The 25,392-nt window shown below is 43.2% G+C and overlaps 1 protein-coding gene and 1 long non-coding RNA gene across 3 annotated transcripts in view; one reads left to right on the top strand and one right to left on the bottom strand.

Annotated features, from left to right (window-relative positions):
• CUBN (cubilin) overlaps positions 1 to 25,392 on the bottom strand; it is a 133,304-nt gene that overhangs the window by 48,697 nt on the left and 59,215 nt on the right. For both annotated transcript variants that reach the window (XM_083467340.1, XM_083467341.1), the window contains 8 exons: positions 16,052 to 16,233; positions 8,380 to 8,554; positions 7,067 to 7,248; positions 3,851 to 4,007; positions 3,125 to 3,241; positions 2,382 to 2,495; positions 1,487 to 1,615; positions 468 to 600 (listed from right to left, as the gene is read on the bottom strand). In XM_083467340.1, the coding sequence (XP_083323466.1) occupies positions 468 to 600; positions 1,487 to 1,615; positions 2,382 to 2,495; positions 3,125 to 3,241; positions 3,851 to 4,007; positions 7,067 to 7,248; positions 8,380 to 8,554; positions 16,052 to 16,233 (1,189 nt within the window). The remainder of the gene's footprint in view (positions 1 to 467; positions 601 to 1,486; positions 1,616 to 2,381; positions 2,496 to 3,124; positions 3,242 to 3,850; positions 4,008 to 7,066; positions 7,249 to 8,379; positions 8,555 to 16,051; positions 16,234 to 25,392) is intronic.
• LOC310689722 lies at positions 13,871 to 17,491 on the top strand. Its single transcript, XR_014517621.1, has 3 exons — positions 13,871 to 14,011; positions 15,040 to 15,113; positions 17,365 to 17,491. It is a non-coding gene; the product is annotated as an uncharacterized lncRNA (long non-coding RNA).

The following is a 25,392-nucleotide window of genomic DNA, read 5'->3' as shown; positions in this document are numbered from 1 at the left end:
TGCATTGTACCTTCATTTCTTACAACTGTGCAAGAGACTCTGGACTAGGAGGAAAGTATTTGGAAATGAAATACCAGTTCAGTTTGGTCAATCATAGACATGTACTATAATAGCTGCTTGATTAGTCTGGGATATATATGTGTGTATTTGTTTTGCAAGAGACCCCACAGAGGCAAAAGAAGGAGGATATCTAATCATCTCTCCTTGTTTATGCTATACCAGAGGAGTGGCATTTACAGCATAGAACGCAATTGTTTCAACATCTACCACAATATGCTCTAGATAATGCACGGCGGAAGAAACAGGCAGCAGGCCCTTTATGGCCACTACTGTGTTCTTTTTCCAAGTTGTTGTGGGCACCGCTACACTTTTACATGCTGGTAATTACATTTCCTACTAAACACAGCGTTTCCTTCCTGGAGCTCCATTAAAAGGCTGAACAATAACCCTTTGGAAATTCAATTTACGTGAAAGACAGCTGGAGCCGGTTGCCAGGGGAGACCAGAATGTTCCAGACACATTCAATATTTGGCGGGTAAGGCTCAGGGAAGTTGGGGCTATTGAAGGCTCCTCTCTCCATATGGAAGGTCCCTCCGCAGGCTGCAAAGGAGAGAGGGAGAAATGAGCTGCAAGAAGACCAATGGAAAAGGAGGAAGATACTGCAAGCAGATTAGAGCTTTTGATAGCCACGAAAACGTGGGAATTCCCTTTTGTATAGCTTCTTGAGAAAAGCAAATATCTCCATCTCGGATTTATGACTCAGAACAGGAAATCCTAGTTATAGGAAGCTTCTCTAGTGGATCAGTTTCTCTGCTCTTGCACATTGTGGGGCTGAAAGTTTTCCATGGTCCTCATATGGCACTTTTGCATTAAATGAAAGGTGCAGGCTAGAATACATTTTTAAAAATGTTACACTGCAGATTCCTGCCTAGCAGGTGGTATCAAACCTCATAAATCACTGGTTTACCCTCTCCTGGTCCCCTGCCGCTGCCACACACTCTTCAGAGCCCTGCCAGTCCCTGACAACAGGTGATACCAAGCACCCATAGTTCACTCGCCTAAAGCTGCTCTGTGCTGACCCTTGGTTATCAGCCAATAATCACTCCATCATCTTCTTCAGCCTTGGATTCCCAGGTGTTGGTGGACAACGGCTCCAATCACCCATTGGCTAAGTTGGGTAGAGATGATAGAAGCTGTAGTCCAATAACATCTGGGGACCTAGGGTTGAAGAACATGGTTGCACAAGACCCAATGTCCACTTGCTTATTGACTGGGCAACCTGTCACAGACCCTCATTCCTACTGGGCTTTCACTGACTGGCTTTACTGGTTCTTCCAACCAGCTTCCTTTCCTAGCTCCAGCCTTGCTCTTTCCTTCTTTACGAGATTATTGCTCAAAGCGACTGTCTCATATTCCCAATGCCAAGGAATGTGGCGCAAAGCTTTAAATTGTTACCCCATCCAGGAGTATTCAGAGACAGGCTTACCAGATGTTGATGCAGCAACAATGGCATGGAAACCTTTGGCAGTATTTGCATCATTGGAGATGAAATTGACAGACAAAGCACTGCCGAAAGAAGTGACAGGATGTGGAATGGTGGTGCCACAGTAGCGCCCTGAAAAGACCAACATAAGATAAATTAAATGTTTGATAGACCTTTTGGGAGCAAGGGGTTCTGTTTCATCCATTAATCATGGGCCTGTAATCAGTCCTCATTTCTTTATTTTTGCTGTTTAAAGAAGTTTACTATATTGCTGTTCAATGGAGCTTCTGGGATAGCTTCCAAAATGAAGATACAGGTGGCCAAGGGCCTTACTACCTGTTATATTTATGACATAGGAAGTCCTCACATTGGGGGGGGGGGTTAAATTCAGTGCCAGGTGCAGAAGAGGGGTAAAGGTAAAGGGACCCCTGACCATTTGTTCCAGTCATGACCGACTCTGGTGTTGCATGACTAAGCTGCTTCTGGCAAACCAGAGTAGCGCACGGAAACGCCGTTTACCTTCCCGCCGGAGTGGTACCTATTTATCTACTTGCACTTTGTGCTTTTGAGCTGCTAGGTTGGCAGGAGCAAGGACTGAGCAACGGGAGCTCACCCTGTCGCAGGGATTCGAACCACCAACCTTCTGATTGGCAAGTTAAACCACAGAGCCACCCGCATCCCATGCAGAAGAGGGGGGCACTGCACAAATCCACCCCACACCTGGTATTAAATGTCACCTATCCTTCCATCCATTTCCAACTTTAAAGGTCACAATTTTGTCTGCAAACAAGTGAATTTGCTAAAACAAGAACAATAATGATGTTGCAAAATAATAATAATAATAATAATAATAATAATAATAATAATAATGCAACAAAATAAGTAAATGCTAACATACCCTGCAGAGGTGCATCATAATTATCCCCTTCCTGAATTTCTACGTAATCAGTGGTGCAATTATGCCGTCTGTCTTCAGTTTCAAAGTCAGTAAATGACAGTGTGACATGATTGACTGTTGGGAGAAAGATATGTAAGGGAAAGTTTTGCATTTCACAAAAGGAGGAACTGAGTAAATGTTCACACTGAAGGCTGGCTATTTATTTATTTATTTATTTAATTTGATTTCTCTCTCTCACCAGGATAGAACCACTTAATCATATTGAGATGGTTCAGACATTGCATGAACAAGGAGCCTCGGGCTCATGCACTCCTTCTTCCCACTGTTCTAATGCACAGCGATCTCCCTTCTCCTTTCCTGGTCTGCACGTATATTCACAATTCTATCTGCAAATGAATGCTAGTTTCAAAGAACTGTGGGCTCAAGACTTGCATTTGCCCTTTTGTAATTTGAGCTTTATAGTGTTCAGCACAACCTTGAAACCTTATAGTTGGGGCACTTAGGGACAGAATGGCGAAATTGTACGTTATCTCATTTTGCCCCAGATCCTAAGATTTTTCGCATTAATTCCCCCTCAGAAAAAGATTTAAGTGTCCCTTGGTCATGCCCATCTACCAGGATGCAGGACTTCCTGCAAAGAAGAAAAGAAGGAATTTTGCATTGTTATCACAGATGAGGGGAGGATGTTAGTCATTCAGCCTGTTTTCCCACAAGAGAGGGATGTGTGTCTGTTGTTAACTTACATGGTTCCTGAGCTAGGATAATCCAACTGCAATTCTGATTGTTTGGGTACTTGGCCGGGTACAGAGGAGAGGAAATGGCTGCACCAACTGAATCAACTTCCAAGACACTTCCACATTCTTTGGAATAAAAGATACAAATGAACATTAGTTAAGGTGTGTATAAAACTGGGCCTGGAAGCACAATGAAATTAGACCTTCCTTAAAAATCTTGCATGCACAGATGCTGACAATATGTGGTGAGGCTGCTTTCTGGAATCTCCCCAAATCACTTCCCATAATGGTCAAATATCCACTTCTGGGTTTTTTAAAATAACAATATGAAGCTGCTTTTTATTGAGTCAGACGGTTGGTCCATCAGTGGTTGGCAGAAGATAGTTTGCAATCTACTGACTTAGATTTCTAGGTACATCAGCAACTGTTTCTCACTCTTAATAGTTTGACAAAAGGTTGCTTTCCTCTGAATTAGATTGCTGAGCTAAAGAAAGCTTTGAGGGGAGCCAGGATATTGCAACTGGGTTGTTGGCAACAATGTTTTTTTTTTCTTTTAACTTACTAGGTTTTTCCTTGAAAGGTTAAGAAAGGGAGATACAGGCTGGCATTTAGATAGCAATTGTATCGTGTTGCCTGCATGCATGATGAGAACTGGTAACACAATAAACACCCAGTCTGGAAGTAACCCTAGTTAGGACAAGAATTAAAATATATTCACGACAGTGAGAAACTTGCCTTCAGTGAATTGAGCCCTAAAGCCTCTGAGATGGACAGTGCTGTCAGAGCGAAACCGTACAAATATGGTATTTTGGGTGGACAGGATAGGAGAAGGTTGCTGCTGCCCACAAACTTTGCGAAGAAGTGGAGCTTCAGCACTGGAACCATCAAACACCTATAGAGCAGAGCAGTATATACGATTAAGGTTAAGAACCTCAGAACAGCATTGCTTATCTAGCAAGGTGAAAATACACACTATGAGAATGCTGTAACCATAGTCTGGGCAGCAAATAAAGATAGCCAGTTACATCCAAATAGTACATGTACTGTATTAATACCAGGTTTCAGATGTGATATTTGAAGTTATTCATGTGTAGGAACCTGAGACAGACTTGATTTGTTGGTGGGGAGATTATACAATGTAGTATCAAGCAAGTGTTAAAAAGGTAAAGGGACCCCTGACCATTAGGTCCAGTTGCGAACGACTCTGGGGTTATGGCACTCATCTCACTTTATTGACCGAGGGAGCTGGTGTACAGCTTCCGGGTCATGTGGCCAGCATGACTAAGCTGCTTCTGGCGAACCAGAGCAGCACACGGAAACGCTGTTTACCTTCCCGCCAGAGCGGTACCTATTCATCTACTTGCACTTTGACGTGCTTTCAAACTGCTAGGTTGGCAGGACAAGCAAGTGTTATTCTACACTTAATTTTCCTTATTGCAAAATGTCTCTTGGGGAAGAGGGTTTGTTTCATAGGCACTCCAAATCAGCCTTCAATGTGCATCCTGAATTTGTCAGGATGTGATTGAATCCCACGCCAAAATAGTGGCAGTCTGGAAGCCGCCAGAATTATTGCTGAAATTGATGCTTTACCAGGGGTCGTAGCTGATATGTGTTGCTATTTGTTGCTATTTAGCATTTTTAGCATGGCTTCAGATTAGTTTCTGTTTGTGTACACACCAGTGGGCATTGACAAAGCATGGAAGGCTTTGCCCTATGCAAAGGTTTTCACACCTTGTCAAGAGATCAATTAGGAATAGCTTAAGGATTCTAGGGAAAATTTATAAATGAACTTAAAGACCACTGTAAACAGTTAAAATCATTAGTGGGATTGGAATATCACTTGTAGTTTAATAGTGTTTTGGATATGATGGAGAGGTAAAAGATGCAGGAGGAAATGATTAATAATAGGACCCACAAAGGGGAGGATGGAGGTCCAGGAGATTCCTTGGAATCTTGTTTTTATGATTTATGTTCGATATGGGATTGTAACATTTTAATCTGAAAAACCAAACAAATAAATAAAAATAAAAGGGGGGGAGGGAGAGGAAGCTAAAGGATTCCAGTTGGTGTGAAGCTGGTTTGAAAAAACAATGCCCCAAACAGTAGTGTTTTATAACAAACTGCAAGATGCATATGCATTTTGTAGAATGATGTGCAAACACAGATTAAAAACCGAGCAGTGAAATTGCAGTGAGTACACAGTAAGCAGCAGTGTGATCCCAGCTGAGCTGAGTTACCCCTCTGGCAATTCTCACTAAACAGGGAAAGTCAGTGGAGAATTACATCTTATTTCGTGGAATAAACCTTTTTTTTCTTCAGAATGAGCTTTATGTGGTGTGTCAGATTTTGCCACATCCTGGAACGCCACTGAAAACTGAGTTTCTTCAAGAGGCATGATAAATTGCAAATCTCGTCATGTGTGGAGCTGGTGGGTAAAAGTCACAATGGGGTGAGTCAGGCCCCTTTGCTATCAGCAAACTGTGACTGTCAAAATGTCATAATTTTGCAATGCTCATTCTCTTGTCTCTTCATTATTATTATTTTTTTGCAGGGATAGAGGCAGAAGAATGAGGGAATCTGGAAGCTGGGCATAATGCACTTTTCTACAGCGACCAGATTTCCTTGCTTCCCCGAAAAGAGCCTCTTGTTCTTGAGCTCATGCCCTAATCGTCTCCAAATGCTGGAAAGCCTGACCAAAGTTGCCGCTTCAGATTGGCTGGCTACAAAACACATGAGTGAAATGTACAGAAATTGGTACATTCAGTTTGGTGATTTTTATAACTGTGCTTTCCTGGAAACAACAAACAGTGTAATTTACCACAAATACTCCACCCATATGCATTTTGCATCTCTCTCTCTCTCTCTCTCTCTCTCTCTCTCTGTGTGTGTGTGTGTGTGTGTGTGTGTGCATGTACACACATGCAGGGTGGAGAAACTGGAAAGAAAGAATAGCTACTATTGCTTAGTTTTTGGGTGGGGTCTCCTCTCTTTCCAGCCTGGGGTGGTGGTGGTGTTTTGTGTGCCATCTCTTGTTCTTCTGAGAGAATGGCAGCTGGTCATTGGTTGTGAGGCTGATGAGAGCTGGGGTTCAACAACATCTGGAGGGCAACAGGCTAGCTACCCTGAGCAAGAGATGAGGATCAAAAGGGAAGGGGTTGTCCCACATGAATCCAGAAAGCAAATCATATTATTACTATAAATGAAACAGGGTGGAAACCTACCTGGAACATCTCTTCCTATAACACAGGAATATAAGCCACCTTCTTATTTGCTTATATTTTAAATTCCTGATGACTTGAAATATTGCTTATAGCTTTCCAGATTAGCCTGCACTCTATGTTCTCTTAGCTTATATTGCTAAGTTGAAACACAACTCAAAACTAATCGGTTCCAGTTGTTGGAAGAGAATGACTCATAGCTTACTGGTATTGCAGACCACAGAGCAAATCTCAGTTTGCTCGGTACTTTTTGTGGTTGTTAGAACCTAAAACATTATATTTTTTTTCAAAAGGTCTGCCAACATGTACAGTAGCTTCAGAAATGACTCTTAAAAAAACAGCAACTTTGATTTTGCTCATCAAGTGAAGTGAAGGAGCAGGACCATGATACGATACAATACTGCCTTTCCATCATGCACATGACTGACATGGCTGTTTTTGTACATTAGTACCAAGATAGAAAGTGCTACTCCTGCAAGATCATCTGGGTGAACTACTCATACAAGTGGCTCCACTGACATCCTGGGCACCACCCATGTGAATAAGTATCAGAGGAATTAGCACAGCACAATGATGACATTTCTCTTTAAAATTTCTCCCCAAACTATTATTTGCACTAACAGCAGCTTCGCTCCTAGGCAAATAGCAGCTGGTGGGGGGAGGACAAGTTTCACTGAGACATGGGAAAGTGTTTTTCTTCTTCCTTAAAAAATAATCATCTCTCAGTACTCACTGCAACATAGTCATAGTTACATGAACGATGAGATTCTATTTCAAAGTCTGTGAAGTTCAGCAGAACACGGTGGCCCCCATCGACTCGAATGACCCAAGAGCAGTCACTGCTATTGCTGTAAGGCTGAGGATAGTTGGGAGAATGGATTTCACCGCTTGGAGCTTGGAAAACTCCTCCGCAACCTAGAAGTGAAGGTAATGGATGCCCATTTGAGAAACCTGCATATTCTACAGAGAGTTCAAATGACTATCTGCGCTACATGTTGTACATAGTGCAATGTACTGGCAAAGCCATTAACTCCAGAAATAAATGCAATCCTGTTTATTAGGCTGAAATTGAAACAACAGTCCTAGCTTCATTAACGGGACTCCACTAATGGGCACTTTGGTGGGCATCGAAGGCAATGGAAGTTTGCCCATTGTGCTGGCTGGCTGGCAAGAGGGTAGGAGTGGGATTCTGCATGGCCTCAGTTTCTCTGGGTTACGCGATGTGCAGCAGCCTCAGGACACAGCACAGGCACTTAGACAGGGAAGTGTCTCTCCACTGCCTGGACAACTAGGTGTCCCTCCCATTGCTGGCCTGGGGCATTCGGCTGCCTGAGGTGAACAGCGAGTTGGCGCTCCCTCCTGCTTCCTTGTACAGAAGCCAGTGAGAAAGGCAGTTGACTCTTACTTCTTCATGGCCAACCGGACAGCACCCTCTACTGCAAAACCCTGGCAGGAGCTCTGGATTGGCCTCACCCCTTCTTTCCCCGGTAAACAACAGTGATCTACCTGCCAGGAAGCTGGGGCAGCACCTCTGCTCCACCCAGTGAGTCACTTCTGCGCCTGCCTTTTGTATGGAAGGCCACACAAAAACCAAAGGTGGTTTTTTTAACACATAGTCCTCTCTCCAATGTCTCTCCACAAAAAGAGGAGACATTATCATAATCTGTGGGCACGTTTCAGCCAAGACGTGAAGCAGGGCTGGTGAGTGTTGCGTTTCAGCAGTATATACTGCGTTTCAGCAGTATAAGCACAGGAAGAATGAGCTAGCTCTATGGCGCCACACTTGTACAAAGTATTGTTGTAGCGTGCTAGGAGAATTTGGAGTTCAACATAACTCTGGGGTGTTGTCTTCCACACTGCCTCTTTGGCTGCCCACAGGCCTAACATTAAAAGTACATTTTAAGGAAGTGTTGAAAACGAATAAAATAAATAAACAAAGTTAAAGCACATGACTCCCTGCCTAAAGAAATCTGGGAACTGTAGTTTAAACACACACACACACACACACACACACACACACACACACACACAGACATTCATTCTCACCTCCAGGTATCTCTTGCCAAGTGGCATTGAAGCCCCTTCCATTCACATATCTGTCTGCCTTGAATCGGACTGAAACTGCATTTCCAGTGCTAGAAACATGTAGAGGATTTTGTAGCGATCTGGGGGCGCACAGCTGGGCCAACCTGGGAGAAGAGAAGTCAGGCCCACCATAGATCTAGAAAGAGAATAGAAACAGCAAAAGCAAGACTTGCTTTTTAAAGAGGAAGCAACAACTATCAAAAGCAACTAGCGTCCCATAAAGAAAGTAGATTTAACATTTCATATGAATAATAAAAATTGGAAGTCAAAATAAATGTACGGAGCTGAATGAGGCTGCATGACATTCCGCTGCCTATTCCAGCCTCCCTGGGATCCATCATTTGTGCAGAGCTCCTGTGATCTCCTACATGTGATGTGATGCCGATCAAGAGATATAGCCAAACCTCAACCCTGTGCTGACTTACCTGAGAGTAAGTCACATTCAATTCAACATAGAGACGTGCCCTGGCAGTCTCCCACCTCCAGTCCCACTTTTGATGCCCTTGAATAGGCTTTAGAAGATTTTCCCACAAAGATGTGGAAAGGCAAGGGCCAAGAAAAGTGTGTATCAGGGTACACTCATCCTCTAGGCTTTGGGGTGATGCTGGCTTGCCCTACATGGCAGGTCAGTTATGAAGAAACTTGTCAGGTTAGCTGCTTTAATATTTCTGTAACATTTCGGTAGGAACAGTTAAATGCCGTGGATTAATGTATAATGAATCACCTGCTAAAGGTCTCAGATTAACATATTTTCCGAGCTAAGCAAAGATTTTTAAGCTCTCCAAGGCCTTTTAACAACTTTTAACATTTTGTAATATAACTTGACATCCCTATTTATGCCTGCTTTATTACTGCTGGTCCATGTTTTAGTGGTAGCTGGCCAGGTTTCAGCTCTTTTCAGCTTTTTTAATATGAGCTACATGGCTTTTATTGTCTCATTTTATTTGGGATCTTTATGTCGTGTCTGTTTTTGCACGATTCTATGTTACTTTCATAAAAAGCTAATTGTTGTATGTCGCCTAGAGATCTCATGTTATGAGATCCTGGACAAGTGCAAATAAGAAATAAAACATTCCAACTGCAATATTTGAACTTAATATTTTGGGGCTCTGATTCTAGGAGTTGCCTGGATTTTTTTACCCTTATAGCCCCATCCTTGATGGGCTTCCTAATTGTGTCAAGCCCCTACCCATCATCAGAATCTCCCGCTTTGGGGCTGCTCTTCAGATAGTCATGGGCAACATGTGGTGGTCTGAGGAAGAAGCTACATCATTGGGAGTGGGCTAAAAGTGTGGCCCTGATCCAAAGTGATAATGGCAATGTTCTACATGCATTGGGAAAGAAAGGTTCCCAGATATTGGGGAAGCTTCTAAGTGTGTTCGGTGGGACCATATAGAAGTCCCCATTGGATCTTTGTGTTCAACCTTTGTGGTGTTTTCATGTGTTCTCCATACACTTTTAACCTTTGTGAGTTCAGGCAAATGCTCCAAGAGAGCATCACCACACAACTTAAAGCACGTTCAACACACATTTAAAGCATATGACTTTCCCAATAGAAAATTGGGAAGTAAAGTGTATTAAGGGTGCTGGGAACTGTAGTTCTGCAAGGGGAGAAGCTTTTGTTCCCAGGATCATTTAAGGGAAGTTGTGCGCTTTAAATGCACTTTGCATGTGCTTTAAGTTTATGGTGTGCGTCTGCCCATTGTTAATCAAACTATCCTCTAGCATAGGAGTAGCCAAAGTGGTACCCTCCAGATACTACTGAACTTCATCTCCCATTGTCCTTGATCAGTAGCCATGCCAGCTGAGGCTGATGGGAGTTGCAGTCCCACCATATCTGGAAGGCACTATGTTGAGTACTCCTGCCCTAACTGCTATAGTTATGGGTGTTTGTGTACATAAATACAGTACAAAGAGATTATGATGATGATAACTGTCTCTTACTTAGGATTATACTCACACAGAAAATCAGGCTAAACCCAACTCAGCATTCTCATTTTCATTATTTAATAAACCTTAATACCCCTGAGGAATGATATTGTGGTAATAATTTGAGAACTGCTGCAAACACCTCTCCATTGTACATTTAGTCAGCTGCATATTTAAACCCCCAAAGGGATTTTCTTTCCAACTCCGAAGCCAAGGTTCACGAACAGATGTTTTGCAAAGTGAATCAGTCCCATAGGTCCTAGATATATATATCAACAATATTCCTTTTGATTCATTCCATTTGAATGTAACTGTCACAACGAGATGTGCTCCACCCTGCCATGCCTTTCCTATACGAATTATAGAAAATAACAGTCCCGTGTTTTCCCAAGGAAAATACTCAGTGGAAAGAACAGGGCAGCCCCTCCAATTCCATTGCTTTGAATAATGAAGAATGTAAAATAATAAGCCGTCACTGAACCATGATATTCCACACACCCCACAAAATGTATACAGATAATTGAGCGTATCTTACTTTAGTTTAGTGGCTCAAAGGTCAGAATATATGCTTTCATTTGAAAGAGTAGCAGCATTTTGGCTTCTCGACTAGAGAAAGGGCATGTGATTCAAACTTATAATCACTCCTCTGTCCTATCGGTTCTTGAAACATGGTGTGGATATTACAGAAATGAATGGAACTGCTGTTAAAAGGAGATCTTTATTAAATAGTTGGCCTTCAGTCTGGAGATGGCAATGGGGGTGTGGGGGCAGAGCCAACATGCTCGTCGCAGCCCCACCCCTGTCCCAGTATGGAATTTCCATATTTCTATAAAACCTATTATATAAGGCACCTCCCATGTTCTGCACTATCATCACAGCCAATCAGGGCATGGTGGGCAGCGTTATACAATGGGTGAAGGAAGGGCTTGTTATGATGCTGAGCTTTCTTGACCACCTTAGAAGGTTCTGGAAAAAGTGAGCCTGGACACTTGAATCCTTTGTGTGTACAGATCATCAAATGGCTGCATACCCTCCAACATTCCTCAGCTGAAAATCGGGACATGTGTCGCGCTAACACACAAGTCAGCTGGCTTGCACGGAAGCACGTCACCAAAAGATGTGTGTTGCTGCTTGAGTCTATCTGGCAGCTGCTTGCTCCCTTCCTCCACCTGTGTCACACCTTAGGCTACCATGACAGTGGTGGTGGTGGCTTGGGTGAAAGCAGAGAGGGGCCGGCAAGAGTGTTGCATGTATCTGCCACCTCCACTTCAGTGGGGAACTGCTTCCCCTGCTCGTGAGGTTCCTACTTCACAAGGGTTCCAATGCGTACGCAAGCCCTGGCTCATCCTCCAACCCGAGCTCAGTGGCAGGTGGCAGAAGGGCTGGAGGGGGGAAATGAGACATTCCAGGATCAAATCAGAAGTTGGGGTGGCTTCTGTAATTCCAGGAATGTCCTGTGAAAATAGGGACACTTGAAGGGTACAGTATGTGTCTGTACCTCTTTTAAGCTGCTTCTACTACTAGTAATGATAATGATAATAACAAATCAGAGGAAAATCAAGATGGGAAGCTGCATACATACCATGTATTTAAATCACATGACTTCCCCCAAAGAATCCTGGGAGTTGTGGTCCACCCCTCACAAAGCTGTAATTCCAGCGACCTTGACAAACTACAGTTCCCAGCATTCTTTGGGGGAAAGTCATGCACTTTAAATCTGTGATGTGTATAAAGCCAGAGATCGTGGCATGCTGAAGCTTAGCGTTCTGGGCCTCCCTCAAATTTCTAGCAGGGATCCTATGAGTATCTTACATGCTCAGGAGACATGTCATTTCACACACACAAGGAAGAGTTGTCATTTGTGTTCTGTTTCAGCACAGTGAATCTAACATACACTGCCCTGAGAAATAGAACTAAGCCTCCAGACTTCTTCCTTCCCTTGGACTAAGAGAAAACTTGCTGTGCGTCTGCTTTAAGTGCCCTGCCATGAAGCTGTACATAGCCATGTTAAGAAAACTTGTTATGCTAACGACACCATTCCAGAGCCTGAATCAGTAGCCAAGTTCCAACAGATAACACGCTGGTTTCTAATGACTCCCTGTCCTGTTACAACACTTCAATCCCATCCCATGCCATTACTGGAAAGTCCACCAGCCTTCAAGAACAGCTTTTAATTGGCCCAAGAGGCTACAGGAAGAAGGGGGGAAATGTGAAAGCCCTCTTGCATGAGTGGAACTCCATTTGCAATGCTCTGGACTCAAGCCTCCATCCACAATGCCCTACTTGGTCTTGGTCCTAATATCTTAAAAGCATGATGGGTAACCAGTTGTAGGACTTGCAGCTTCCATAAAGCCCAGCCAGCATGGCCAATGACCAAAGGTGATAGGAATTGTGGTTGAATGACATTTGGAGGGCCACATATTCCCAGTCCCTTAAAAGCAGCTGAATTGCTTGCAAATCAAAGGGGGGGGGGAAGAGGGGGAAATGGATTATTTGTGGGCAGACCCTACAGGAAGGGTGCAATACATTTGTATTTTTCTTATCAAGGCAAACAGCAGTGAGGGCAATTTTTATCTGGAAAACTGAAGAAAGAGAAAGGCTAAACTTCCCCTTTCCACACCCTGCTTCCAATATGGATTCCCCCACTGCTACATGGCTGCTATTTCAAAAGAAAGGTTTTAAAAGATTGAGCAGGAGCTGTGCATCTGAGTCATCGCCTCTCGCTTGGTCCTTAATTGGTTCAATGCCCTTTCGCATCAACCACTAGTTTCACAATTGCCTTTTGTACAGTTTCAAAAAATGCAAAGGCTATTTCAAAAGCCAAGCGATTGAGGAGTGGCTTCTCCCCCCGACCCCACGCCTTTTGCTGCGGATGCCAATTCGTCAGATGCTTTCACAAAGGCTGGAGCAGAGACAAGCCAAACTGTTTCCATGACAGAAAAGAAATATTTCATATATTTTTTTAAAAAAAGTTTGGTTTTGGCTATAAAGGGGGTGAAAAACCTCCAATTGTTACCACATGAATCCCACATGAGGGGGAAAAGCTGCAGGAAGCTTAAAAGAATATTGGGGTGTGGTCCATGCAGAAGAGCCATATGCCTGAATAGAATGGAAAAAAGCTGCTCACGAGTCGGAACACCTCTATGGAGGGGGGGGGGGAGAAATAGCTCTCTTCCAACAGATCACACAGAGGGTGCAGCACAGATCAATAAAGCCCGTGGTTTTAGTCTGGCTTTTGCCATTTGCTTCTGCTCTGCTAGTTCTGTTTATTGTGACAATCAAGCCGGCATTCCAAAGTTATGAGCAACAGAGAGAGGCCATTTCATATGGCCGGCCATCCTCGTGGTGCAGATTTCAATGGGTAAAACTGGCCCCCGCTGAGATCTGACTGTTCTCCCCGAGAGAGAACAGAGAGGTTCAGGCAGAAGGAAATATGCAGCTTTATCCTGCTTTGCCTGACTGAGAAGGAGGTTGAGAGGGAGGGAGGGAGAAGAATACAGTGTGCAGAAGGAGGGTGAGGTGGAGCAGGAAAGGATGCCGCAAAGCTCTTTCACGTCTAAACTGCAATGCCAACTTGGTGTTGCTGCTCTGAAGGACTGAGAAACGGTCAGCAAGTTGAAAGTTCTGCCGAGCAATCATAACATGGTGATTATGACAGATGCGGGTGATTGCAAAGTGTCACTGGAGGAGAACCAGTTCCATGGAAAGAGTGGGAAGGTTCTGGTCTTACACTGGAGATTGCAAAGTTCCTGTGCTATCATCTCTTCCTGTTATGTACTAAGCTTGGATCCTAGAACAACAGGCAGGTAGGATCCTAGAATGCAACAATTGATTGGTTTGCAGTAGCCGCCCAATCAGGTTCCAGGAGGACGTTAATCATCCTATTAGGCTGGTAGGATTGTAGAATGCAACAACTGATTGGCCTGCAGTAGCAGCCCAATCAGGCTCCAGGAGGGAAGCAGAATCAGCCAATCAGACGGGACTCATTGTGTAAATAATGCATATAAAAGCCTAAGGTTTTGGGGGAAATCCAATCACTGTTTTACACGCTGCAATAAAGAGCATGAAATCACTGCAGGACTCTGAGTATATTTCACTTCCCTTAGTCTCCTCCTCTCCAGGCTAAGCAGACCTATCACCCATTTCTCATAGGACTTGTTCTCTAGAGTTCTCACCCACCAGGGCATCCTCCTCTAAACATGCTCCAGTTTGTCAATGCCATTCTAAAGACGAGGCACCCAGGAACGGACACATGACTCCATGGAGCTGTTCTCTTCAGTTGTATATCGTCAGCTCATCTCTCACCCTTTGAGTCTTCTGAAGCCTCCTATCTTCAAAGCACCCTCGCCAGTGACTCCTCCTACTATCACAATCCTCATATCAAATTTCTCTGCTCTTTCATCTCCAGGCACATTAAATAGGCCATCTCAATCTTCTTTACTGGGATTCCTCTTTTAATCTACTTTAGCCTACTTTTGTCATCTTCTGATTTACTATTTTGCTTGCCTAAAATCATAGCTAGCAGGCAGAAACTTTTACTGCCTCTATTCCCCACAGATCATGCTAGTACAACACCAGAACTAGCCATTATTATTATTATTATTATTATTATTATTATTATTATTATTTATTATAACATTCAACTTGGAAGTTCTTCCATTTTAAAACTAGCACTGGTACTTTTTTCTGCAGGCATGCAGTGGTCAAATACCAGATGTCAGCTTACAGTTGTTCCACTTCTGGATCAACCTAGGAATGGTTGCGAAGTATGATCTTCATTTATGTCCCTTGCCTGACTGAAGCATAATGATGGCTTGCTTAGACGTAAGATGGCACCATGAGACCTGCAGGGACAGAAAAGGAGACCAGACAAAAGAGGGAGACAGTGGTCACAGCAGCAGGATGGACCTTGAGAGCTGGAGGCAGAGGAAATGGAAACAATCAAAGCTCAAGGGGGGAAAGAGAGCAGGGAGGAGAGTGGGTTGGCCAAACTAGGAGGCCTCCAAGGTTAATTCATTGTTCCAAGCAGAAACACCTCGAGGCTAGCTTTGTCACCAGTATTTAAACTTTCAAAACAGTCCCTCAAAATAGGTTGAAATGCTTTTCAAAAAAGAGAGTTCTGAATTGAAACCACTGCAGCCAACAGTAAAACAGTTTGTGTTTTTTCCATTATTCTGTGAAAAGTTTCCAAAAACAGTAGTTTCACTGTGCTGCGATCACGATGTCCTAGCACACTTCTGTAAGACAACAGCACACACAGAGAGAGAGGGCTTTGCAGGGAGGGTGAGATGGGGAAGAAGAGAGATTCATACAGTAACTCCTGATAGTTAATTAAGACTTCCTGTTTCCTCTTAGTTAGGGATATCTTTCAGATTGATCAGCTTTCATGAATCATTTTAAGAACATGTGACTTCTAATCTGGGGGATAGCAAGAAGATAATATGAACTCTCTTGAGAAAAGAGGTAGTCTTTATCAATGGATTTGAAAACTCTGTGGTACATCATGCAAAAAACAAAAACAAAACTAGCTTCTCAGGTGTGCTTGCACCTCAGGTTCAGGTGTCAAATAGAGGGGGTTGGTAACTGGGACGTATCCATATTGTCAGGACTATGTTTCAGATTCTTTGTCATTCATGAAACTCTAGTCAGTAAAAAGCCCTGGTTCTGAGTCGTCGTCCCTCCCGCCCTAATAAAAGCCACGTACCTCTAAAACATCATAGTTGCAACTTGAATGGTATTCAACGTCAAATTCCACTATGGTGAGTTGAATGCTACTACCCGGGGCTGTGTGAATATACCAGTGACATTCCCTATTGTTAGGGTACTTGTTTGGATATCCTGGGCTATGGAAAGATCCAGATGTCCCAGAAAGCTCTGCACCACACCCTGGGAAAAAAAGTAGGCAGCACAGTTAGGTTTCAGTTTTTGCTAAATGTACATATTGATTTCCACTAAAAAAATGTTCCAAAGTGATTTGCATCCAGGGTAAAAATACAGTTACAAAATAAGCAAGTTAAAAATACAGTCAGAAAACAATGATCATAAAAGAGTTTATCATCTCCATCATACATAACAACCCCACCCAACTTAAGATGAACACCAAATCAGGACAAACATCATTGGTGGACTGCAGATGCCCAGGATAACCCCATTCAGAGCAGGATGCATTCCATTCATCCAGGCAGAGGAACCACCCACTGACAGTGTCTCAGTCTTATCTAGATTGAGCTTCACTTTGTTGGTCCTTATCCAGGCCATTACTTAGACCCAGGCGCCGTTTCAGCACATCCACGGCCACAGCTGCTTGAGCTGTAAAGAAGTGGCGTTGCGTGTTATCAGCATACTGATGGCAGTGCACTCCAAACTCTGGCTGACCCCATCAGCGGTTTGATCATGGGGGATAAAACTGAACCCTGCATATTCCCACATGAGAGACTTCACAGGGCCAAACAACATCCCCAAACCCCATGACTGTCCAACTGGAGCCAACAATCCAAGTAGCAGCAGAACCATGAAAAATAGTTCTGCTCTGGGCTCATCCACACTTCTGTTTGCCCCACAGCTTTCCTCTGGGAAAGCCTATGTTTTAGTGCTGACTGGGAACAAATGGCAACTGAGTTTTCCTCAGATTGCCATTGGGTCCAATTTAGCACTAAAGAACAGGTTTCCTGGGGGAAAGCAGTGTGGCGAAGGCAAAACTATGTCTAGAAAACACCGGACAAGCAGCAAACGGCTCAGACCCATGCTTTGTGTGGATGAGCCCTCAAGAACCTCATGCTCAGTGGCACTGAGAGATGCTGAGAGATAAAGGAGAATCAACAGGGACACACTCCACCAATCTCTCTCCCAACAGAAGATATCATACAGGGTGACCAAGGGAGTCTCAGCATCAAAACTGGGACCGAAGCCCAGTTGAAATGGATCTGAAAAATCACAACTGACGTGGATCTAGTTAAGGATAGTGGGGAAATAACCACCCAAGTGCAAAAACATTTATGCTAGTAATATGCTTAAAAGGTATGAATGGACTAACATCAAGAGAAGGATGAAGAGGAGATGAAAGTAGAATGAAGTGGCTACATCAGGAAGTAATGGGCATATGTTTGCAACAGGAGCAGGAAATCTACTTTTTTAAAAAGAAGAAGAAAGAAATTGTATTAAATTTAAATAATTTGGACTGATTTGTATTAATCTGGAAAACCAATAAAAATAATATAAAAAGGTATGCATGCCCAATTCAAATGTAATTAAAAATATCAATTACAGATAGGTAGCCGTGTTGGTCTGCCATAGTCAAAATAAAAAAAATGCTCCCAGTAGCACCTTAAAGACCAACTAAGTTAGTTCTTGGTATGAGCTTTCGTGTGCATGCACACTTCTTCAGATACACTTCTCATTATACATGACTAAGCCATTTTTCACCTTCTCACCCCTTGCCTTTTCCTGTAAGACCTATTGCAGTCGTTAAGAGTCGTCAACAGGCTCATCTCAGCTATCTGCCAATCTCCCATTCCCACCACCCTTCTGAGTAATACCCCTCCCCACCTTCTCACTATATAGAAGGATCTGGCAACTTCTGTTTCAGTGTATCTGAAGAGGTGTGCATGCACACGAAAGCTCATACCAAGAATTAACTTAGTTGGTCTTTAAGGTGCTACTGGAAGCAATTTTTTTATTTTAAAAATATCAAGTCCAGTTTTCAGACTAAAGCTAGAGTGAACACTTTCTACATTGACCTGTCTACGTTGCCACAGACTTCCTGTATGTTGCAGGAAGTTGTGGGTAAATTCTAGAGTGTAGAATTCAGTTCATGTTGGCCGCCAAGAAGTATGTCAGGGCTCTCCACCGTGTGAATTGAGAATGCAGCCTAGAACACACCCAATGCTCTCCTCTGACTGCATATTGCAGGAGAAGGGGAGTAGTGGTTTACATTTCATTTTCATTATTTATTTAAATGTTTCTAACCTGCTTTTCTGTTCATAGGCCTCCAAATTAGCTATTAAAAAAAAACACCACCCACACAGAAACACACAATTAAGATAAAAACTAGCAGTACAATGCAGCAGGAAGTCAATAATATATGCAAGATCCAGGAGCCAAATAAAATCAGTCAAAGCCAATAACCCAGTGAAATAAAACAATTGCCATGGCATCCCAAAAGCCTGTAGGGTGGGGGACATGTAAACCTTAGGGGGGAGTGGCGTTCCACCATTGAGAAGGCCCTGCTCCAATGTCACCAACTGCAGTTCTTATGGAAGTGGAACAAGGAGCACCAGGAGCCAAGCTCCTATCAACTTGGGTATTGATAGACATCAGTATGCAAAGTGGGATCTTGATCACTTTGAGATGCTGACTAATTTCTGTGCAAATTCTTCTATGTTTTCCAAAGCTGCCCATCCAAGTTAGCTGGAATCTGTGGGTTTCTTCTCAAATAATTTAGCTGGCCAGAAGAGGGGCACATTCTGGGGCTAAAATGGAAGCAGTTCTAAGTGTTGATTTGCTGTAAAAACATGCAAAAGCCTTTCCTTACCCACACATTGTCACATAGTTTCCTACTATACATTTCACCGTGAGTCATTAGAAATGCAGAAATAAATGCCAGACTCCTTTGCAGCTGGTTTTCTCATAAGGGGGAGGTGGGCAGGATTTGATATGAATCATTTCCTTTATTTCACTGTATTCGTTGCACATATGGTCTCTAGGGAGGCAAGGGTCTAAAATCATCAATTCAATCTTTTACTACCACCCTCTTATCGAGGCAGAGATGCATACGGATTGGTTAAGGTCTATGCTCCACCAAACAACATATGGCCCATCCCGATTAATAAAACAGGCATAAATTAGCAACAAAGGGCAGGAAAGACAAGGCCAAGGGAAACCACTAATAGGCGTTCCCCGGAGGATGTGGCTTCTACTCAGTTTGTAGCAGGCGGGGATGGGGAGGACCAGCTGTTAGTTCCCCTGAGGTCCTGAAGCCAGTTTCTACTTTTCAGCAGATGTTATTTTCACACTCTGCACATCCGTTCTTCAAAAAAAGATGCATTTTTTTAAAAATAACTCAAGTTTCAAATTCTACTTAACACTTTTCTATAAAAAAGTGGGAGGGGGAATGAAATTGACTAAGCAGCTGGATTGGGTTTGTAGGTCTGACCCTGATGCTGATGATCAGAAGACCATTGAACTCAAGGCCAGCAGGAGTCAACAGAACCTGATGCCACAACATCCAGGCCTGCAGAACCACTCAACAGGCACAAGTCAGAACCTTCACAGACACTTCTTCATAGGCCAGAGAAACTGAACTCCTCTCACTCTACCTCATCAGTTCAAGAGTGCACAAACCACAGAGCACAGGAGAAGACCCTTTAAGAGACTCTAGTTCTCTCAAAAGGAGTGGAGTCTAGGAGAAGGGAGACTCAAAAAGCATCAGTTCATTTCCAACCTTTTTAGGATTAAGTGGCTCTCTAGGAATTCTCCTTGGTGCTGATCTGTTTTGTTCAGTGAGCTCATTTTCTTTTGCCTATTTATTTTTGCACCCAAAACAGATAAGAAAACACTTGCACTATGTCAGGAGAAGCAGAGTTCATGCTCAGGTTTTCCGATTGGTAGAATTGGCAGCATGATCCTAAATATACTTTCTTCATTGATTTTTACATACCTCCAAAGTAATGTAGTTAGAATTTCGGCTTCAGAGCTGCTGAGGTTAGCCTATGAACAGTGCCATGCAGATTCTCATAGCAGCTATTAGTTAAGATAAAGCTATCCCTTTCTCCTGTAATCCCCTCAACACACTCAATATGGGCAGGTGTGTGGGGATTGTGGCCTCTGTCCCCAGCCTCATGAGGTAGGCAACCACCAGCCTTACCCCTGGCCTTTGTACATTGGATGAAAGTGAGAAGAGACTCTTTGCGTGTACAACTCCAAGAGCCCATAACACAACTGTGAACCATGGTCATGCATGCACAAGGGGGGCATGCTTATCTTTGCCCCAAATACATGAAAGTCTGGGCAAGGCCAGCCAGTGAGACCTTGCACCCCTCTATGTGTTGATTGAAAGTGTGTAGAGGAAGTATGACCTTTGTTAGACTTCTCTCCCAGACTCTGTTTCTTAAGAATAATTTAACAATAATTTATTATTTATACCCCGCTCATCTGGCTGGGTTTCCTGAGCTGCTCTGGGTGGTTCCCGACAGAACGTTAAAAACACAATAAAAAATAAAACATTAAAAACTTCCCTAAACAGGGCTGCTTTCAGATGTCTTCTCAAAGTCAGATAGTTGTTTATTTCCTTGACATCTGATGGGAGAGCTACCACTACCAAGAAGGCCCTCTTAAGACTGACTAACAGAATTGCAGCAATAAATGCAAGACCATGACACCCTGATTCAACACATTTTTCAAATATTTTTCAGTACTGGCTGATTTGCGTTCAGATCTAAGCACATATAAACATTTCAACAAGCGTAAGTCAGTGGAACAATAAAGATGTATTCATATCTGCTACAACTGTTTTTTCTTACTGGCCGTGTGAGCCAAGTCTTCTCAAACTTCCATCTTTCCAGAATCGCCCACCACCATGTCTCAACGCCTACTGTGTTTGCCCCACAGATTGTTTTCCAGCATCACCTCAAGATTTCCCCCCAGCAGGCTTCCCCCACATGGTGCCATCCATGTGGCTATGGATGTGGCTCAACACTATTGACCTATGACTCACATCAACTCTGAACACTGGAAATGTTGGCTGGTGCTGATGAAGGTAAGAAAGAAGAGAAGAGCCTGCTGGATCAGGCCAACGGCTCACCATAGTGGCCAGCCAGATGCCGATGGGAAGCACAAAAGCAGGATGCGAGCCCAACAGCACTCTCCCTACCTGTGATTCACAACAACTGCTACCCAAAAGCACGCTGCCCCTGGCATGCCTGGTAGTCATTGATAGCCTTATCCTCCATGAATTTGTCTAAATCTCTTTTAAAGCCATCCAAGCTGGTGGCCATCATTGCCTCTTGCAGGAGCCAATTCCATCGTTTAACGATGAACTGCATGAAGAAGTACTTCCCTTTACCTGTCTTTGAATCTTCCAACATTCAGCTTCAGTGGGTGGCCCTGTGTGGATGTAGCTGCAACCCTGGTGCGATGTTCCTACAAACACAGGGATGGAGAATGTGTGGCCTCCAGACATGGATGGGCAACAACACCCATCATCCCTGGGTACTGAGCATACTGCCTGGGGCTGCTGGGAACTGGAGTTCAACAACATATGGAGGGGAGGACCCCAGGTTTCCCCATCTCTGCTACAACCCTAAGATGTTTCTATCATGCTATTTTATTGGAGTTTTCTACTGGCGCAGTAGGGGCTACCTCCACTTTTCTCCGCATTTATTTGAAGACGCTCCAAAGGCTATTTCAGCTTCTGCAAAAAAATAATAATAAATAAACATGGATCTTAAAACCCATGTTAAAAATTGATGGTACATGTCGTTTTTGTGATCATAGACATATTCAAACATAGTTGAGTTTCACTCCTGAGGCATGTAGTAGCCTAAGTTTGGCAAGGAGTGAAACTGACCTATAAAAGCCTATGCTATAAATGTGCTGGACTTCAAGGTGCCACGGGGCCCCTTGTTCTGAATATTGCAACAGAACTCACCCTCTGGAATTTGTCTAAATATAAGCATGCAAAGCCGTCTTCACCAGCTTGCCTGCCAATTACAGCTCAGCAGAGTTAAAACGGATCAACAGGAGGAACATTCACAGTAGAAAAACCAAATAAAACGGCCCTTGGCCACTGATGAATTTTTCCCAGCAAACAGAGCCTTCTCATGTGGTTTAATTCCTAGGGGGAACTGCAGTGCTACACTGGCAGCAAATTACTGCATATCTGGGGCTGAAAGAACTGGGAATGTTTCAACTTAAACAGACATTTATGACTCAACTTCTCCTACTGATCCCTTCCTGTTAGCCACAAATACATGTTTTTACTGAAAACTCAAAATGGGCTAGGCCAGTGCAAAACTCCTGATGTCCAAAACTTCGCTCGCAGGCTTTCTAGTTCAGCAACTCCTGTGCCAAACACTTGGATTTGTACATGGGTTAGTCTTCCTGCATTATCCATAGATAAATTAAGTTGACGTCTAAGTTAAGTTAATGAAAATTCTTCAGTATGTTGTTATTTGTTATTGGCCTTCATTGGTGTTAAGTTTAGATAATAAGATCATAAAATCATACAAAGTAATCCAAATACTGTATTTTTCCATATATAACACGCCCCCATGTATAAAACCCCTATTTTTGGGGACTCAAAATTGAGGAAATGGGGGGAGGCTGCCCAGAGTCGTTGAACTTTTTTTGGGGGGTTGCTGACAATCTTCGTAGTATCTATGTAGATTTTTTTTACTGGGTGCTCCAGTAAACGTCATGAGTGGACCGGAGTGAAGCCTGCTCACTGACTGCCCACTCAGCTGGCCCCACCTCCATCAATGCTGCTGATTGGATAATTTAAATTGAGGTTTGGCGGAAATGCCCAATGGCTGCGGCATTAGAGAGAAGGCCAGCTGGTAAGTCTCACAAGGCTCAGGGGTGCTATGCATGGTCCCGCAAAGGACACCCACAGTCAGAGGAGTGAGCATTCATTGTTGAATAACTACATTATTTCAAGTAACTAATCCTGCACCTAGATGAATTGTTAATGTGACCCTTAAATAAAATAGTATGCTAGATCAGGATGGAGCAAGCTTTTTCATTTCAAGGGCCACATTCGCATCTGATAAGCCTTCCAGGGGCCACATGCCAGCGGTGATTAGCCAGAGCCAACAGCGGGCTGAGCTACAAATGTGACTTTTACCTCTGTACAGTAGGCTAGTTTCTACACATACCTCTGTCCTCTTCCCCAGCAAGCAAGAGGCCTTATCAGAGCTCAAGGATACTTTCCAGCCAGGTCAAAACACTCAAGGAGGATGCAAAGCCAGGCTGGTGAGTGGTGTGTCTTGGGAGGGTGTGTGGCCTGAGGTTAGTCCAGAAAGTCAGAAAAGAGAACGGGAAGGTTGAATTTGGCCCCAGGTCTGAGGTTTCCCATTCTTGCCCTAGAGCTTTTATGCCTGGAATCTCATCCTCACCCAGAAGTTTTCACCTTTGGCATAGTCTCCTCTACCAATACCCTGTAACAATCCCAGACAGCTAACCTCCTAATTTGGTCCTGAATGCACACCTCCACTTAATACATATTTCAGGACTGACTTGTAAATTTCACCTTTGCAACTTGGTAGTCACTAGGGGGAAATGCTTCTATGCAGCTAGAACTCTTTATTGCAGCAGCCACTGTCAATCGCTGGGTGTGGCTAGACTGTGTGTTTAGATTCCGTGCTGGTGCCAGTGAAAGTTGGTACAGGAAGCAACTGCGCAACTCAGGAGGAACACTGGGTTGCCGCTTGCATACTTTATCTCTGCAGTGTGTAATCCTGACCACAAAGCAACGGTTTTTCAATGACTACCAGCTTCTATGTGGAATCTACTGATTGTGAAATTACATCTGAAACTCTTCTGGTCTATGACCGTAATAAATTTATTCATTCATTCATTCACATCTGAAATGACTTGACCCACACATCTCAGATTCATGCACAGATCATAATTTTGCCATCCAACATACTTCAGGTGTTGCAGCATAGTACTCGGCTGTTTAAAGTTAACAAAATATGTTTTAAATACATATTTTGAATGGTTTTTTTTTTAAAATAGAAAAATCAGAAACAGAACAGGGTTATGGATTAGTATGCACACACCAATAAGGGGGATTATAAGCCAATACCAGAAAGATACGCCCATCTCTAGCTACCACACTACCAGGACAATGAGGCCTCATTGAGACTTGATGAGCAGTGGCCCTTTTACTTCAATCCAGGTTCACTTCTATGCAAGCAAACTCCTTGTTTGCTTTCTCCTCTTACCTGCTTCCTGACTTCTCTTTCATCTCTATAACATCAGGCCACATTCCTTTGTGAGGTGATGGGGAGGGGCAGAGTGGGGCTAACGTATCAGCATGAGTACTGGGTGGACTCTGTCCACTATTGTTAAGAATGGAAATATTTCATCTGGTTACTTCTGCAAAACAACCCAAACCCACAGCCCTGCATTTGCTAGGATCTGCTAATAGGAAGGCTTGTCATGACTATAGCTCATGTGACCTACATGTGTCCATGTTCCTCTCCGGTAGGTGCCCACAACACTTCCTCTGGTTGCAGAAATGTCCTACTATTCTAACCCTCAGATATCAAAGATAGGAAACTGAAGCCAGATGCTAACCTAATCATAATAAGACACAGTGACTAGATTTCCCTTTGGGGAGGAAATGATAAAAACACTCAATATTATTATTATTTTTAAATTATAAAAACATTTTCTTTACTTATCTGCAAAATCAGGAGGTTTGAAAGATGTCCAGCAGAAATGCGACATGCTTTATTATTATTATTTGCTTGAATCCAAAAAAGGAATAGCTGAATGAAAATTTTCAAATGCTTATTGGACACCAAAATAAGTGCTTGTTAGGAATGGATTCCTAATACAGGAGCATTTCTCCCTTAAATCAGCTTGGTGCTTTTTCTTGTCTTTTTGGGGGGGCAGAGGGAGAAATATGATTTTGTCGCTGTTAAAAATAGAAGGGAATTTACAAAAAAATTGCAATGAAGCAGGAGCTGGTGTTTCAAAAGATACAAACAGAGACACAAAACTGTAACAAAAACCTGAAAGCATACATCTCCCAGTGAACTTTCGTACATTCCAGGAGTTGTATTGCACAGCAAAAGAAAAATCAAAGGTCCCAAAGCAAAGGAACATTTGGATCTGAAATGTTTTGGTGGTCCTTGTACAGACAAACAAACAGCTGCACTTAGGATATGACTCCAGAGAATTAATTACATGCACCAATTTGGTCACAGCTACTTGTAAAGCATTTTGGGAAACCATATATATTTTGGGGAGGGGGAAAAAAACCATGAGAAAAAAGAGGGAGAGATCTGGTTTCTTTATTTTATATAGCTGACAAAGGTCTTA

The sequence above is a fragment of the Podarcis liolepis genome (assembly GCF_965112155.1).
Source record: "Podarcis liolepis genome assembly, chromosome: 12".
Taxonomy (NCBI): domain Eukaryota; kingdom Metazoa; phylum Chordata; class Lepidosauria; order Squamata; family Lacertidae; genus Podarcis; species Podarcis liolepis.
This window is presented reverse-complemented; position numbering and strand designations above follow the sequence as displayed.